At 35.4% G+C, this 19,499-nt stretch overlaps 1 protein-coding gene across 1 annotated transcript in view; it reads left to right on the forward strand.

The window, feature by feature from the left end:
* DMD (dystrophin) overlaps positions 1 to 19,499 on the forward strand; it is a 2,174,064-nt gene that overhangs the window by 400,083 nt on the left and 1,754,482 nt on the right. Inside the window, exons 5-7 of the mRNA XM_031660704.1 lie at positions 4,023 to 4,115; positions 9,939 to 10,111; positions 16,992 to 17,110. Of these exons, the coding sequence (XP_031516564.1) occupies positions 4,023 to 4,115; positions 9,939 to 10,111; positions 16,992 to 17,110 (385 nt within the window). The remainder of the gene's footprint in view (positions 1 to 4,022; positions 4,116 to 9,938; positions 10,112 to 16,991; positions 17,111 to 19,499) is intronic.

The following is a 19,499-nucleotide window of genomic DNA, read 5'->3' on the forward strand; positions in this document are numbered from 1 at the left end:
GGAGTGTACATGAAACCCCCATGACATGCAGTTTACCTATGTAACAAACCTGCCCATGTACCCCTGAACCTAATATAAAAGTTAAAAAGAGTAGCTGTCTGCCATATTGTCCCTGAATACAATATCTCCATATTCCCGATCAGTTAATTACCCCCAGTCATCTGAACTCTCTCTGGCATGCTTTCTCCACCTGACACTTTCTTCATTCCAATCTATTTTTTTCTTTACAGATTTAATCAATACTGAATACATGGATATATCTTACGTCTTTTGCTTACCTTGTCACACTGTTACGTCCTTTTTCCCATCCCTTGGGCTTCCATGAGACACAGTTGCCTACCTAATTGTTTTTCCTATGGATATAAATTTTATTGGAAAAAAGCCAGAACATTTATTTAGGTATTACCTGTGGCTGCTGCTGCTGTGCGTGCGTGTGTGTGTTCCGATGACTTTTTTATTGTGGTGAAATACAAATAACGTAAAATTTGCCATACAACTATTTTTTAATTTAACTAGCAAAAAATTGTATATATCATGTACAATATGATTTTCTAAAATATCTAGACATCGTGGAATGCTTCAAGCTAATATATACATTATATGGTTATCATTTGGGGGTGAGGAAACTTAAAACCTACTCTCTTAGTAGTTTTCAAAATACAATATTGTTGTTAACCAAAGTCAGCATGTTGTACAATAGATCTCTTGAATTTATTCCTTCTATCTGAATGTAATTTAGTATCATTTGACCAACATCTCCCCAACCCTCCTCCTCCAAGCTCTATCCCCTGCTAACCATCATTTTACTCTCAATTCTATGAGCTCAACGTTTTAAAATTTCATATACGAGTGACATGATGTAATGTTTTTCTGTTCCTGGCTTATGTCATTTGATGTACTCTAGATTCATTAATGTTGCAAATGACAGGATTCTCTGCTTTTTAAGGCTGAGTAGTATTGCAGTGTGTGTGCGTGTAGGTGTGTATACCTGCATTTTCTTTATCCTTTCATCTGCTGATGGACACTTAAGTCGATTCCCTATCTTGGCTATTTTGAGTAGCAATGCAATGTACACTGGAGTACAGTTATTTCTTTGACATATTGATTTCATTTCCTTTGGAATATATACCCAGCAGTGGAATTCCTGAATCATATGGTAGTTTTATTTGTAATTTTTTGAGAAGCCTCCATACTGTTTTTCATAATGGCTACAATAATTTACATTTCCACCAACAGTGTGCAAAGATTCATTTTTCTCCACATCTTGGCCACAACTTAGTCTTTTGTCTTTTTGATAATAGCCATTCTAACTGTGTGAGATAATATTTCATTGTAGTTTTAATTTGCATTTCTCTGATGATTAGTGATGTTCAATATTATTTCATTTATGTGCTGGCCATTAGTTTGTTGTCTTTTGAGAAATGTATATTCAGGTACATTGCCCTAAATAGGGTTTGAGGTACTATTTTTTCTACTTTTTTAGTGTATAATTCAGTGGCTTTAAGTATATTTTCATTGTTGGGTAATCATCACCGCTTTCCATCTCTAGAATGTTTTCAGCATCCCAAGTTGAACTCATACTCATTAAATGATAACTCCCCATTTTTCCCTCCCCTAGCCTTTAATAACTTCAATTTTTCTCTATGAATTTGACTTTCTTAGGTACCTCACATAAGTAGAATCATACAGTATTTGTCATTTTATGTCTTGCTTATTTCACTTGGCATATGTTTCCAAGGTTCATTTATGTTGTAGTTTGTATCAGAATTTCATTCCTTTTTAAGGCTGAAAATATTCCGTTGTATGTACATACCACATTTTGTTTATCCATTTATCTGTAGATGGACATTTGGGTGTTTTCACATTTTGCCTATTGCAAATAATGCTACTATGATCATTGGTCTACAAATATCTTAATCTCTAATTATTTTGGTTGTAGAGGTAGAATTGCTAGAGCCTAATGGTAGATACTTTTTTATTATGTGACCTTTGTTGTGAACTTCTTGACATTAGGGATAGTACCTTGCTTCCCTTTATCAGGTCTGAGCCCAGTGCCTGAATGTAGTGGAAATTGGACCTTATGAGACCGTTTATGGGGATAAGGAAATGGAGGAACTATCTTCCTGCGTACACAGTGACAAGTCTTATGACATTGGGTAGGGATTACTAGAATATAAGTGCCTATTACTTGATCTAAGTCTCCCCAGAGTCAGGTCTATGGCAAGCCAAAACATACCTACAAGCCGTGCTTCCCACAGTATGAGTGAGTCTGTTTCCTAAAAATTGCATATTTTCTGCTTAACTGCTTTAATCTTCAGTGGCATATCATCTGATTATAACTATCACTAGAATTAAGTTTCATGAAAGCAGAAGGTTTTTCCTTTTACATGCTCTTAGTACCTCATTGCCTGGCATATAGCCAAAAGATATTTGTTGAGTTAGTGAATCAGTGAATCAATAGATAAATTTATAGTGGCTTTTCCTTATGGAGGAATTTCTCTCTTCTACTGCCATGTGAGGAATCCCCAGATGAAATACAGATGATGATGCTTTCTTAGTCTTGACTAATCTCCCCTTTGATATAGTAACATCTTATAAAACGAAAGTATGATATCTTGACCAAGATGTCAACATTCATATAAACCACCAATAGTATTCAGATTTCCCCAGCTTTACTCATATTTATGTGTATGCGTATGTGTGTATTTAGTTCTATGCAACGTTACGTGTGTAGATTTGTAATTCCACCATCAGAACAGTTCCACCATTACAAGGTTCCCTCATATTGTCCTTTTACAAGGACATTCAGCTACCCCACATCTTACCCCCATTCCTGACCTCTGGTAACTGCTACTCTGTTCTCTATTTCTGTAACTTTGTCTTTTCAAGACTGTCATAGATACAGACTCATAGTATGCTACCTCTTGAGAATGACTTTTTCCCCACTTAGAATAATGCCCATGAAATTCATCTAATTTGCTGCATGTATCAATAGTTTGTTCCTTTTCACTGATGGGTGTTATTCCATGGTGTGGCTGTACTATGGTTTGTTTACCTACCCTTGAGGGCATCTGGGTTCCCAGTTTGGGGCTATTACAAATAGAGGTAGTATGAACACTTACGTGCAGGTTTTTGTGTGCACATGTTTTCATTTCCTTTAGATAAATGCCCAAGAGCCCAATTATTAGATTGTATAATAAGTACATGTTTAGTTTTGTGAGAAAGTGCCAGACTGTTTTCCAAAGTGGTTATATCATTTGCATTTCCACTAGCAGGGGTTGAGTGATCCAGTTTCTCCACACCCTCACCAGCATGTTATGGCACCATTTTTAAATTTTAACCATTGTGATACATGCGCAGTGATAGATTATTGTGGTTTATAATTTGCATTCCTCTACTGGCTAACAACATCGAACATCTTCTCACATGCTTATTTTTCAGATGCTTGTGTTTAACCTTACTCCACCTAAACATTTGAGTAGTGTGAAGGACAGGAGACATAGAGATTTGCCTTGATTAAGGCAAAACACTGCCAGATTTTCATTTCCAAACACAGTCCTAGACAGAGATAAGAGAGCTGGCAATTTGCTCCATTGTTTATTAGAGACCTAACATTCTTTCTAAAACAGAGGTATTTTAGTAAAATGCAGTCAGCCTTAATTATACTGGCACTCCTCGGAGATAGACGGAAGTACTGGTGAATTTTTCTGAGTTGTAATTCTATACTAGAAAGCATATCTTAATTTTAGACATCCTTTATGACATTTTGTTTGGAGATACTCCAGTCGGCCTCTCTAATCTGCAGTAATCTATTCATGCGCTAAAAGTAAATATATATGGGATGCTTGTTGTGGAAAGTGGTTTCTAATGCATTTTGTTTAATTTTTAGATTATTTTTAAAAAACTTTAATGCTGAGTCCCTGAAAATAGCTAAATGCAATTACCTTCACATTTTTATTATTGTTATTGCAACTAGGCATTTGGTTTCTTACCTCCAAATGTTTTCCCCTTCTCTTTAACAGGTTGATTTAGTGAATATTGGAAGTACTGACATCGTAGATGGAAATCATAAACTGACTCTTGGTTTGATTTGGAATATAATCCTCCACTGGCAGGTAAGAATCCTGATGAATGGTTTCCTTTTGGGTAACATGAATCTTGCTTTTTTTTTTTTTATTTCTGCCCTTGACCTGTGAAACAAATGTGTATTTCTAACAATAACAAACCCTTCTCCACAGTGTTACTTTTTAAATTGATACAACCATGTCATCTGAAATGTTAAGGATCATCATGGTGTAAAATAGGTTCTGGTACATTTACAGGAATATTTTTCAAAATTTTATTTCATTAAGTAGGCATAAGGTAAAATACAAAGTCCCAGTCATAGGTGAGTAATTTTTTTTCCCACAAATGTATGTTCTATTACTTGTCTATAAGTGAGTTTATATAGCCTTGTAAAAAGAAAGGCATTTTTAAATTTTAATCACTATCAAAGGAATGGGGCTTTCTCAGTCTTGGGTATTCTTAACATAAATTATTGCCAATAAAAGATTAGTAGAATACGGATATCTCTATCCATAAATGTGTTATACATACAAACTCCATAATTTGATTTGGAAATTATATTTTTAAGTCACATGAGCATAGGGTCTTCTGACTGTCTCTTTGACCTCTGCAAAATGGATTGAAGGATTTGTGGAAAAGATACACATACCCCTATATATATATATATATATGCATATGCATATATACAATATGCATGTGTATGCATATAATGAGTGTGTGTATATATATACACGCATATATACAATATGCGTGTTTGTATATATACAGTCATATTCACACATTTATGTATATATGACCAACATGAACTTATATTCACTAATATTCACTCATTGTATATATACACATAACTCATTTTACACATATATATGTATACATATGTGTGTATATATATTTACCAACATGAACTTGAACTTAAACTTCCACAGTTCGCACCTTAGTGGCATTTGGTATATTGTCACCCCTGTTCTGGACCATGGTCCCTTCACTATCAAAAGAGTAAAAATAAAAATAAACGTGTATATATTTCTTATCACGATTAAGTGGGAGAATATCTGCAAGACACTCAGTGTAGTATACCACTTTTATTTGAGGTGTGTCATATGACTTGTATTGATTGCTTGAAGTTTTCCACTCATTTAAAAAATTTGGAGGCTGAGAAATGACTGCTATATTTACTGGTCAGGATTGCTTTTTTATAAATCAGCTTTTTTGAAATGTAATTGTTATACCATCAATGCACCCATTCTAAGTGCAAAATTCAATTTGCATCAACCTGGTTTAGTTTTGATTCTTGGTAGCTTCTCAAACTATTTTGAGGGATCAATAGTACCCCCACCAACCCGCCAGTTCATTAAAATTTGTAGGACATTTACAGAGTAATATAGCCATCATAGCAATCTAATTTTGGCACTTTTCCATCACCCTAAAAAGAAGTTTCTTCTCCATTTACAGTCATTTTTCACTCCAACTGAAGCCCTAGGCAATTGTCAGTCTATTTCTGTCCATACATATTTGCCTTTTTGGATATTTTATATCGATATAGTACTTGTTATTTTGTGTCTGACTACTTTCACTGAGCATAATAGTTCAGGTCCAGCCCTATTATAGCAGCTGTCATGGCTTCATTTGGTAAACTTGAATTTTAACTTGAATTGTAGATTGCTCTTGCTCAGAGTCAGAGGATGAGTAGACACTAAGTGTACCTTCTCAATTCAGCAGCCATATTGCTCTCCTAATTGGCCCGCATATATTTTTATTCCAACTTCTTTGAACAGGCTTAATGCTATTTCACAACAGTAAGCGGGGAGGGGGGAAGAGAAAGAGCAGGAATTAATGTGTGCTGGCAACAAAGAGTAGCTCATAGGAGCCTTAAGTGAGCCCAAGTTGGCCGATTTTCAGCCCGTTCCATATAGTGATGGTTCAAATAGAACCAGCGAGCAACATACCCCATCTCTCCCCAAACTGCTTTTCATATGTTGTGCGGTATTTCTCGAAATATCTTGAGGAAGGAACACGTTTTTCCCCTAATGCATTGTGTGTAAGATACAATAAAACCAAAGCATTACAAAAAAAATACCTAAGCTTCCTCCTTTATTATTAAATGCAATAGACATAAATGGCACTCTAAAATCCCTACGTAAGTTTCTTGATGCATTCCCAATTGTTGACTTTATCTTATGGCATAGTAACAAATAATTCTTAGAGTGAATCCAGTTTGCAGATCCCACTTTGCGTAACACAGACGTAAGTTTTGACAAAGTCAGCAGAACTCAAGCATGCACAGAGCTCCAAAAGCCACATTGAATTGTACTTATTGTTTATACTATTTATCATACGATCTTACCATTTTTAAAAAATATCCTGAAGCCCTTTCCATCTGAACTAGTCTAAGATAAACTTTCAAGACGATTCTGTCTGATAATTTCTTCACTTGCTTGCAAGTTGTTCATTTTTTTTTTATTAACATGTGGAGGAGCTTCTACAATGAGGGATATCAGAAAGAATGCTTTTTCAATCTTTCTTTGTCTGAGACCTCTCTTACAGCCTGTTGTTTTCCATTTATGCCCTTGAATCACCATATCCTTGAGATGGCAAGACTGTAGACTCTTCCTAGCCTCTGCTTACTTATCTCATCTCTCTCTTATATCACACTGCCATGTTCTAAAACTATTAAGTACACTTTGAAAAAATTATCTTGCTCAGTGTTCTTCATCATAATTCAGTGAATCTAAAAATATACTTTTTACCAGCATTACATATTTTCCTTCCTATTAAATGGAGAAGCCCTTATATCTCAGCAAAGATTAAAGGGCATTCTGCTCAACTTAATGTACCTTCTAGATCTATCAGATTAAGAGCAGCATTTAGAGATAGAAAGATGTTGACCCCTTGTTCTAATGCCACATACTATGTTATTAATAGTGCCATAGAGGACTTCTCATTGAACTTGTGAAAACTCAGGAATGCAAACCGTTTTCCTTACTGTTTTTCCAGTGTCCATCTCAAATAAAATTACTAGCCTAAAACAAGGCATATTTTGTAGCATAGGCAGCTTTGAACAAAATTGCAAAGCATATAACGTGTGTTTGGCATCTTTTTCTTCCTTCTTAAGTGCAATCCATTTTTTTCAGAGTGCTAATCTTGGCTCTGGCAACCAGCTGGTTATAAAAACAAATCTTGCCAACAGTGGCGAGCTATCAGAAGTCAGGTCCATACTTTTGCTGGATAATTCAAGGGATGTACTTAATGGCAGCGCTATTCACTTTAGAATCTTTGTATTATTGATACAATTTGCAATTATAGGAGAATGATAACGTTTGCACTGCTGAAAGCCATCCCTGTAAATTTCTGCCTACCAAGTCACTTCTGTGCAAGACAGTTCTTGCTCTGCTCTTCTGCAGAGCTTCACACAAACTATCCTTATCATATAAGATTATTCCTACCCTTCTTCACTTCTATTCCTCTGCTGCAACTTCTTTTAATCACAGTCTGGGTTCTGGGGAGTAGACTTTGGAGTTGAGTTTGGCAGGCAGCATGCCCTGGAAGAAAAAAAAAAAAAACACACACACACACACCTGTAGAAGGGCAGAGGTGACAGGAGTGGAAAGAGAAAGAACTACAGCTGTGATGTAAACTCTATAATACCCTTATTCAACCCCATGAACGACTTGCAGCTAGGATGACCCTTCAGAGTTGTCTCAAGTGGAGTTAAAATGGCGGAGTGTTTATACTATGCCCCTTCATCAGTCAATAGATGTGGGTTGCCCTGGAAAGGGTGTGATGTTGGCTGACTGGGCTCGGCAAGTCAGGTGGTACCTGAGAGAACTAACAAGAAGCTGCCTGACCACAGCTGGAGCAACAAGCCCTTCCTTTGAAGATAAATCTTGGCGGTGCATCTCCATGTCCATCATGCCTTCTTGGCCCAGTTAACTCCTAGTCATTTTTAAAAATCACTGCTCAAAGACATTTCAACTTTTTTCCTTTTAAAAAATGGATTTATAGTTGTATGCATGGGCACACACACAAATACATTTGTTTAAATTGAGCCTCTTTTAGAGACAGACCTGAGGACAGGACAATTTTGTTTACAGGCTCACCTTTGGGACCAGCTCAATGATTTTTTGATAACTGCCTTTTATGTAGGAAAAGGAGACATGATTATCATACATTACCCTTGATTACATTTTTTTCTGCGCAACATTTGCACCTAAGTAGAAGCAATAACAACGAGGCTGAGGCTGATAAGCTGAATTAGTGACATAATGATACTAAAGGAGTTTTGGATTGTATACTTGGTTGTCCTTCAACATTATGCACATAGAGGGCAGACTGGCCAAGCATTTCACAAATGAATCGCATTCATCATTGGAGGATTGCTTGATTATTGCAAATCCATTACCACCGTTAAGCCACGATCTGCTGATTCCAGTCCTAATTTAGCACGGAATACAAAATACACCTCCTGCAGTCACTGTACATAAAGGTTTGCAATTTATGATTTTAGAATATGAGACAAATTACATAGTTGACCTGTATTCACTGAGTAACTGACTAAATAAGTAGGTCAAGAAGGAATTAGGAAAACTGGATTATCTACTCCTAAATAATAGACTTAGTTATCAAGGGATTGTGACAAATATATGCGAAGTTTTCCTATCTCCAAATCATTACTGTGTTTACAAAGCATCATCTCAAATCTTTTAAAAGTATGCTAAAATGAGATTTAGTAGTATATCCTAAAATTTACATTTACTTTTTAATAAAAAGATGACTAACATTGGAGATGTTAAAATATACATTTACCCCAAAGGCATTTGTTAACTTCTATATGGATGAAAAAGTAAAATTATCATATTTAGAATGCACAATAAATATTCATCATCTGATCAAATGTTGATAGTATATGAACCTTAACCTTCCCAGAAGGAAAGTGCTTAGTGGTACAGACTAATGAGTTTTACATAGATGTCTTCTTCCAGCATGTCATAAGGGGCTTATATTTAAAAAGTAGTCTTTAATACATAATAAATAATTCTTTAATAAAAGACATCATTTTTTCTATGAGGTGTCACTGCATTCATGAAACTTAGAAAAAATGCTTAGAATGGATTTCTGCATCAGATGACTCAGAAGAATGAAATTTGATAATCTGCTGAATAACATCTGTACATACATGAAGCCTATGAGAGAATCAAATACATGGAAACCAATTAATGAAAATAGAACCAAGGCTACACATGTAAAGCTCTTAGGGATAAATATTTCTTTCCTTTGTTGCTTTTTTCTTTATTTTAGGCAGACAAACATTTCTGTCTTCTTTTCAGTTCAGCCAGTAAACATAACTCGAGTTAAATGATGGTATGAAATTAGGGGCTTTATTTGACCGTATTTTGTACTTTGATCTTACACTAACCTTGCATATAAGATACACAGAAATGCCTAGAAAAGGTTAAGCAACATGTCCAATTACCACAATTAATAACAAAGGCAAAATATGAACACATACTTTAAAAAATGATTATGCTATCCAAAAAGCACTTTTATATCTTCAGTCCTTGGTTAACAGTAAGTTTAATGTTTTTATACACTGTCTTCTCTAGCTTGTTCATTGAAAGCTAGAAGGTGAGCAATTCTATAAACAGTAAATGCTCAGTCTAATATGGCAGAATCCAGGAGTAATAATGAACACATTCAGTAAATGGTATGGCATAGACACCAAGGAATCAGAATAGACTCCTCACCTTTTAGAATAGACTTACTTCGGGTAGAATCTCTTATGTTTTATTACTAATTGGCCCTAAAATTTCTATTAAATTTGCATGGTTTTTGCTCAAGGAATTTGTTTCCTTATGAAAATTTATTTCCACATGTAGGTAAAAAATGTAATGAAAAATATCATGGCTGGATTGCAACAAACCAACAGTGAAAAGATTCTCCTGAGCTGGGTCCGACAATCAACTCGTAATTATCCACAGGTTAATGTAATCAACTTCACCACCAGCTGGTCTGATGGCCTGGCTTTGAATGCTCTCATCCATAGTCATAGGTAAGAAGATTACTGAGACATTAAATAACTTTTAAAAGTGGTGATTTAGACTCTGATGACATGTTTTTCCCCAGTACGGTTCCAGATCATGTCCTACTTTACAACATGTTATGTACGTTGACCACATTGATCTAACATTCCATTGGAATGAACTAATTAAGAATATTTTCCTGTGTTTTATGTGATACGTATAATTTAGTTGTTGAAATACTAACATTAATGGAGCATGAAATTGGTTATGTTAGAGGGTTTGACATTGGGACTCCCAGAAAATGCAGGTTGTATTCTAACTTTGCTGAGAACGGGGTTAGTCTTTTTATACAGATAATGTGTTTTGTGTAAGCCTAAACTATACAGCTAAAAATGGTTCTAGATCTCATGTGAGTAGTTGTAGTTAAATTAATTACCATCATCAGATAAATAGTGTGGAGAAAGAAACATCTGTCTTACCAGATACACACACAGATATCAAACATCATAAAGTCCTGTATACTTTGTTCTAGTTCAGGGTCATAAGACGCTCAGAACATTTTAGCAACCAAGACAAAGAGCAGAACACAATTAATTCTACGACGTAGTGTTCAGAATACCAAAAGAAACAATTGCTCTGGAACAGCAAATCAATTGCTATAAAGCAAGAGAGCTTTTGTGGATCCTAATAAAAAGAACTCACTGTAATACAGTGAACCACAGTCCTTAACTATATTCCATACAACATTATATTTCTTTTTCTTGAGATGAAAAACAAGTTTTTTTGTTTGTTTGTTTGTTTGTTTTTGCTTGTGTAAAGCTCAGTAAATGAATTAATAACAGTTCAAGAAAAAGCAAAGCAGTTTAGGAAATACATATGTATATGTATACATACACTTATAGATACGATATATATACCATATATACTACACCATTTAGACTCTATGTATATATGTGTGTATATATGTGTATATATATATATACGTGTGTGTGTGCGCGTGTGTGTGTGTATTTGAGAGAGAGAGAGAGAGGGACTATAGTTACTCTATTTTGGTCTTCCTGTTACCCATTTCGTTTACCCAACCCAGGGCTAAATGCATTGACTAATTAACTGTGTTTAAAATGACACTGGACTGCATCTTGCCTAATTTTCAGTGCAAGTTATGTTTTTTCACTTTGATTTTTTTTTTTTTGACGACTCTACAATTTTCCTATGCCAATCCTGCTTCTAGAAAAGCTCAGAATATGAATTTTCTCTCTGGTAAAGCTCAGTCCAAGAGCAAACACACTTCAAATAAGCATCTTTGTCAGGTGTCTTGCTCCAGCTGGATTTAATTAACCCCATCCAGATTGGGTTTCCAGGTGAATTACTCAGCAACCTGATTTTAGAAAAGAGGCAGACATGCATTCAAATGTCATGTTAAGCAATGTTACCACATTGTTTACTATATGACAGAAGAAAAATTTTCCACAGCTTCAATACAGTTAGATGAGAAGGGATAGAGACATTCGGTCTGTGTTTTAAGTCAATGCTCATTTATGCAGCCACTTGCTTCACACTAAGGGCCTGAAAATATTGATTTTGCTGTTCATGTACACATTTGCAGATGAGCAAAAATATCAAGGATCAGGCTATATGGTCCTTGTTGGCTTTCTAACATTTTCCCTTCAAGTGGAAGACTTCAATCCTGCAAACATGTTCACACTCTATATTTGTTAATATTCTATTTCATGATTTCTGAATACATTTGTAGGTAATACAGTAAACATACCCAGATTGCCCTGCTTTATCTGTCCCTGACCCACTCTTTCTCTGTCAAAATATCCTTATTTATATATTCTCTCCTGTCATACTGGATGAATCATCAGTAACTCTTTATGCATTACATGGTTACTTTTCAAGAGGTTCTTCACGGTTGTTTAATGCTCTTTCATGAATCATCTCCCCCTTCTTTTTGTATTTGACAGATGTTCATATGCTTTAAAGAAAAAAAAATGCTTGAACTTTCTGTTCCAAAGAGATTGTCATTGGCACACTTAGGAATGTCAAGAGGTGCCCTGATTTCAATAATTGAGTGGCTCAACTATATAGAACAAAGACGTGGAGTTAATATAGAGCATAAGGATTGACTCAGGGTCATGGAAGTTAAAAGTTGTGTGATAAAACGCAAAGTCCACTACATTACCCTTCAAGGGAAGCCAGATTTCTACTTTTTGTGTTAAAACCCAATGATAATTGATTAGAAATATGTACAAGATGCGGATAAAATTACAATAACTCTGAAATTTCAATTATCTTCCAAATCCTTATTTTAGTGTATTACCACAGCAAATTAAAAGAATGGACACTAGAGTCAGGAGCGAAGGGAAAACAGCAACACAGTGTATCTTCATGACCCCAACCCTACTTTATCACATTTCAATTCTTAGATGCAGTCAGTGTCAGCTACTTGTACTTTGGTTCCTGATGGTTATAATAATATGTATGATAATGTTTCTACTTCTTGACAAACTAATTTCTAACAGTATAGGTATTTACTCCATAGTATGAGGCCCAGCTATATTACCTTTCATCCCCAGGTATTTCCTAATTTGATTACTTATAATCGTTTTATTCTTGTAATTTTTGCTTTTATTACATGAAATGGTATGAGTATACCTCTTTTTAAATTTTTATCAAGCTTAGAAAGCACCTTTTGACCAATATGAAAAGTGAGAAAATCATCACACATACTTACTCTCGCCTCTTCTCCACCTCCCATTTTGAATTATACTATGTTTGCATCAGTAGTATTTGTAACATTTATATCTGTTCTGTAAAGATAGGTGTTTTTGGCTTGAGTCTGCAAATTGAAAATACATCACTGTTGTTATATAAATATAATTAACATTACAGCAAAGTAATAGAAACGAATGTTTTTAAACAATTATGATTTTGTAGACACCGTTCTAGGTAAAATATTCCATCAAGTTCCATGACATAGATGCTATCATTTTACCCATCTCACAAATAGATAAACTGAGTCATAGAGAGGTTATGTAATTTACCTAAAACTATTTGGCTAGTATGTGGTAGAACTAGGATTTAAATTTTACTATCCTAATCATGGTGTTGATTTTATTAAAAATCTGGTAATCCTTGGTTGCATAGTTCATAAATTATGGTCCAGGGTTAACATTAAATGCTGTGTGACTTTCCTCCATAGTTGGTTATTTTTACAATTTTTACGCATTTGAAAATCATAGATATTTATAATGTTAATTAATTTTAATGGTATAAAACAGTTCATTTTTAATGCTAGATGTGACCTCAAAGGCCATTTTTGTGCAATGCTGCTTTTTTGAATGAAAATGCCAAAGCTCAAATAAATTACCTGACTTAGATGAGATATCCACACACTCAGGTGGTTAGTTAGTGGCCAAGGAAAAGGGGAAGACAAGGGAAAACAGCAAGAATACATAAGCAATGCTCTTTTTGCTCATCATACTCATTTCAACCTTGTATATTATGCTGCAGATGAGAAAACTAGTTTCTCATATGTTCCCACCTGTGTTCTTTTTCTACTCCCATTGCCTACAGAAAAAATGAAGATAAGGCAGAAGGGTGCATGGTGAACTTAAAAGTCCCCTAAATAGTCTACAATTTTTAAATTTTTAATATTTTTTTCATAAGGCATTTTACAATTTACAAATATGCTAGTTTCCATAAGCTTGTTAGCTGTTTAGGGTATTTTGGAATATATGGAGGGATTCGATTTCCTAATAAGTGTACAAAATTTTGGTGTATTAACCAGAGTAGAAGCAATTAAAGAAGAAACAAATCTGTACATTTATTTACATTTTTATTTTATTTTATTTTTTTGAGACAGAGTCTCACTCTGTTGCACAGGCTAGAGTGCAGTGGGCCAATCTTGGCTCACTGCAACCGCCGCTTCCCAGGTTCAAGCGATTCTACTGCCTCAGCCTCCTGAGTAGCTGGGACTACAGGCACTAGCCACCATGCCTGCCTAATTTTTGTATTTTTAGTAGAGTCGGAGTTTTACCACGTTGTCTAGGCTGGTCTCGAAATCCTGGCCTCAGGTGACCCGCCTGCCTCGGCCTCCCAAAGGAGGGATTACAGGCGTGAGCCACCAAGCCTGGCCAAATTTGAATTACAGTTTTAGAAAATGACAGCTAACCTACCCTTGTAACTGTTATTTTTTTAATTTTTTTTATTTTTTTTTGGCAAAGCAAGAGCTCTTAAACAGGAGTCCATTAACAGATTCAAATATCCTAAAATCGTATATAGATTCTGTTAACAGATATGGAGACTTATTTGTAGGAGTAGAAGTTTCATAGCTCTCAGCAGATTCTCAAAGGTGTCTGTGATTCAGAAAAGGTGAAGAACCACTTTACTAATGATTTCCAGTGCTGTTGGGATAAATTGTAATTCGTTAATAGCCCAGACCTTATGCAAACTCAACCAGTTTCGGTCTCTCAAACTTATCTCCCACCACTTCATACTTAGAATCTTCCAATGGAGCCAGGCCTGTGAGGTCTTGATTATCTGAGCATGTCTTGCTTTTTTCCTTCCCTAAGAACTTCAATTCTCTAGTGCTCACACAAGTTAGAATTCTGTTATCAATATATTTTTAATGCAAGCCCAAATGTCTATTTAATCCGCCTTTCAGCCTCAGAAAACTTTTTTGACCTCTTCAGATTTTACAAAACATTTTCTTATTGTCTGTGTTTTTTCACATTTAGAGTTTAATTAATTAATATGACTTCTTCATTTTCCTTGCTCATTAAATTTAAAATCCTTACGAGACAAGAACTGCCTCTTACACTCCTTTGCGTTTTCTCTATTACCAAGTAACATGGTATGTATGTTGTATGTGCTCATCCATTCTCTCGTGTAGTTGATAAATATTTGAGCCTTTATTATGTGTCAGGCTGGGTTTCCAGCAGTGAACCAAACAGGCAATAAAAGATTGTACATTCTAGTGGAAAAGAAAGATATAGAGATAAGTTTAATTAAATTATATAATATGTTAAATAGTAAGTGTTAATGAGAACAGTATAAAGCAGATAAGGAGAAAGAAAATAAGTGTATGTGAGTTTGATGTGAGGCATGCAATTTTCTTTTTCATTTATATATTTAGGAGACTGAGTTTTGCTGTCACCCAGGCTGGAGTGCAGTGGCACAATCATGGCTCACTACAGCCACCCAGGCTCAAGTGATTCTCCAACCTCAGTCTCCTGAGTAGCTGGGACCACAGGGGCATGCCAGCACACTTGACTACTTGTTTTTTTTAAAGTCATAGAGACCAGGTCTCACTATGTGGTTCAGGCTGGTCTCTAACTCCTGGCCTCAAGCAAATACTTCAGCCTCAGCCTCCCAAAGTGCTTGATTTACAGGTGTGAGCCAAGGCGCCTGGCTAGGATACAATTTTAGATAGGGGTTGGGCAGGGAAGAACTTTCCAGTGATGTGATTTTCGAGTAAAGACCCAATGGAAGTAAAGTAATGAGCCACGTTGATGTCTTCGAAAAGTGAATACAAATCCAAATGCAGAAAACTATGGATCCTGTTTATGGAATATGAGGAAAGAGTCTTCGAAAAGTGAATACAAATCCAAATGCAGAAAACTATGGATCCTGTTTATGGAATATGAGGAAAGAGACAAGAAATAAAATCAGGGAGTTAATAGGGACCTGGACCCTGTTCGACTTAGTAGATCACATGAAATATGTAATTTTCACTTCCCCTAAAGTAGAGATTTGAGAAGACTGATATGATGAAACATGTTAACAGATCACTCTGGCAAGTCTGCTGTGCGCTGATTAACACAGGCAAGAGTGAGAGAAGAGGGAACAGTTATGAGGCTATTGTGATAATTCATGCAAGATAAAATGGATTTTGGACTAGAGGGATGGCAGTGAGGATAGTCAGAAGCAGTCAAATTCTGAATACATTTTGAATTAAATGTTGTGTGAGAGTAAAATAGTCATTAAAGATGACTCCAAGGGTTTTCATCTGAGTAACTGCAATTTTAAGCATGTTGTTCATCATTGAGGAAGGGCGAACAGCAAGAAAAATAGATAGGTTTGGGGGAGTGTGATGAGGATAAATATCAGAAGCTCCATCCAGGACACTTGAAGCTTGTGATGACTATATGGAGATAATGAGTATGCAGAAGAATCTATAATTTTGAGTTTAGGGAGGAGGTCTGGGTTAGAGATATAAAACTGGGCATTACCAGTAAATGACTGGTATTGAAATCCATGAGACTGGATGAGATAGATAAATTTTTGTTGCTCGGATAAGCTAGCGTAGATTATTTGTCGTCTTCAGGATTTCTTTTTTCCCCCACATCTTTACTGATGTATAATTAACAATACAAATGTTGTATGTGTTTAAGTATACAACCTCAGCTCTGTTGCCCAGGCTAGAGTGCAGTGGCACGATTATGGTTCACTGCACCCTCAATCTTCCTGGGCTCAGGTGATCCTCCCACCTAAACCTCCTCCTGAGTAGCTGGAACTTGTAGGCATGTGACACCACACCCAGCTAGTTTTTCTTTTCTTTTCTTTCTTTTTTTTTTTTTTTTTTTTTTTTTTTTTTGTGGAGACAAGGTTTCACCAAATTATCTAGGCTGGTCTCGAACTTCTGGGCTCAAAGGATCTGCCTGCCTCCATCTCCCAAAGTGTTGAGATTACAGGCATGAGCCACCACACCCAAAAAGATTTTCAATTAAAATTACAACTTGTTTAAATAGAAACGTTTTGAAGGGTAAATGAATTACACTCAAGCCTTAAGGACTATGGGGCATGGGTTGTCAATGAAAATTAAGCATGGAAGTAAATCTCATGGAACATTCTAGATTGATTTATATTTGTCTTTGTGTATGTGTGTATATGTATGTGTTTTAGGCCAGACCTGTTTGATTGGAATAGTGTGGTTTGCCAGCAGTCAGCCACACAGCGACTGGAACATGCATTCAACATCGCCAGATATCAATTAGGCATAGAGAAACTACTCGATCCTGAAGGTTGGTAAATTTCTGGACTACCACTGCTTTTAGTATAGTAGAGTTTAATGTTTTCATCCCAGACTTGTCATTTCTACACAAAATACAAAACTGCATATCTTAAGTTTTCCAGTACTCTAGATATATTTAAAATGTTCTGCTTTCTTGCACTATATTATGAATTGTCTTATTTAATTCTAGTTCTCAAAATACCAGTATCTAAAATTGCAGTGAAGACTTTGAGGAAAAAAGCCTTTAAAATGTATATGCCCTATGGATGCAGCACACTGCATTTGGAGTGTATCGACTCCAAATAATTATAAAAAGTTAATGTTTTGCTTATGCTACCAAGAGATTTGATAGAGTAATCAGCTATAATTAATTAGCTCCTCTTGCCAATTTCATTCATATACTATATAAAAGGCAACATAGTTTACTATTTAAATCAGGAAATCTATTCCTGCCACTACTTCTGTTGTAATTTTTCACTCTAGGGAGATCCTCTGTTGGATGGTTATTCATTTTCTGCTTCTTTAGTTGATAGGCAGAAATGTATTTATGTTTTTACTATATTACACTTAAATAACGTTGACTCTTATCTCTGGTGCTACATAGTCATACCTTCCAGAGATAGCAATGACAGGGATAATAACATTGTGACCTCTACTCTTTTGCTTGCCCATGAAGTACACTTTTGCCATGCCAATTTTGAAATTGGTAGCCTCTGTTCTCAATTCTTAAGTCTTTACAACACTGTAAATCAGAAGTTGGAAAAGTGAAGTCAGTGGGATTGAAGATGATATTTGGGTAGAAGCTGTTCTATGATAGAAGCTGATAATTAAATGTTTTTTTTTGAATATAGAATCAATTTCATCAATTCTAAAACAGGAGATCTTTCAATATTGATGGTAGGTCCCATCAAGAAAAGCTCAAAAATGACCCAGAAGATAGCCGTTTGCCAGTGAATTTATTATCAACCAGAATCTTAGTCCTTAGTTTTGCAGACACAGAAGCCTGATTGCCTCAGATCATCTAGCAGATCCATATTGGGGTGGGAGGAGTTAACTTTAAATAAGCTTAAAAAGTGATAGATAAAAATGGAAATTCAGTAATTTTAAATGAGATATAACAAGCAGCAGAATACTCACGATTGACAAATATATTGCTTTTGATAAGCAAATGTACTTGGGAAAGCAAATTATAACAACACAAATGTTTGTGAAGTTGGAATCGGATTAAGTTGATTCAAAATGTTTCTTCTCCTTTGGATAATGCATGGCTGAGCACTGAATGTTGTAACCCCTTTTTATTGCTTCTGTACATAATAGTATACCTCCTGTCCCTGCTTTTAGCTCTAAGGGAGAAACTGTATTAATCCTATGTCTTTAGTTTGCAGTATAGGGGAGGGTTACTTTACTATTGACTCCTAGTGCACATTTGTATGTTTTCTCTTAGTTCAGTGAGGTAGAAATGGCAGGCGTAATGAAAATATGGACTTCAACCCCTGAGGATAAAGAGCTATAGTGTATGATTTTGAAAGATAAGTCTGTTAATATGTTTTTGTTTTTTATGGAATCACATATGGCGGTCAGTTCCCATCATTGGGGTGTATACTCTAGTTACTCTTGTGTGTGTCCGTCCTACCCTTTCATAAAACAGTAGGAGAAGGTTTAAAATAGATATTTTTCTTATTAAGTGACAAAATGGCTTTTGACTTCTAGTACTCCTTTGAACTTACGGAATAGGAGTGCCTAAATGGGCGTCCACATGATAATCAGAAAATAGGTCAATATATACACCTATGTATATACACTACCCGCAAAAAATTTAAGTAAATAAAAACAATTTTTAAAAGTACATTGACGAGCCTGTAATCAGAAAAAGTCAGGTACATGAATAGTGTATTTTATAGCTAAAAGAGTCTGGTATACCTAACTCCACATGCTCTCCTAACTGGGAAGTATATGTAGAAATGTATACTGTATAGCCTATAAGGTCACCATTTTACTGTTCCAAACTTCAACAATTTAAAATCAACAAAATGTAATATGAAATATGGACTGATTAATGAAGATCCAGCCACTGCTTATGGTCTCATTTTGCCAGTACAATCTCAGATCTGTAAAGCCTTTCTATTTATGGACTCTTCCAATTCAAAGAGCATCCTATCAATTAAACAGATTTCTTGTTTACTTGCATAGAGGTGTTTATAGTATTCTCTGATGGTAGTTTGTATTTCTGTGGGATCAGTGGTGATATCCCCTTTATCATTTTTTATTGTGTCTATTTGATTCTTCTCTCCTTTCTTCCTTATTTGTCTAGGGGTCTATTTTGGTAATCTCTTCAAAAAAAAAAATCTCCTGAATTCATTGATTTTTTTCATGTCTCTGTCTCCTTCAGTTCTGCTCTG

The sequence above is a fragment of the Papio anubis genome, chromosome X (genome assembly GCF_008728515.1).
Source record: "Papio anubis isolate 15944 chromosome X, Panubis1.0, whole genome shotgun sequence".
NCBI classification, from domain to species: domain Eukaryota; kingdom Metazoa; phylum Chordata; class Mammalia; order Primates; family Cercopithecidae; genus Papio; species Papio anubis.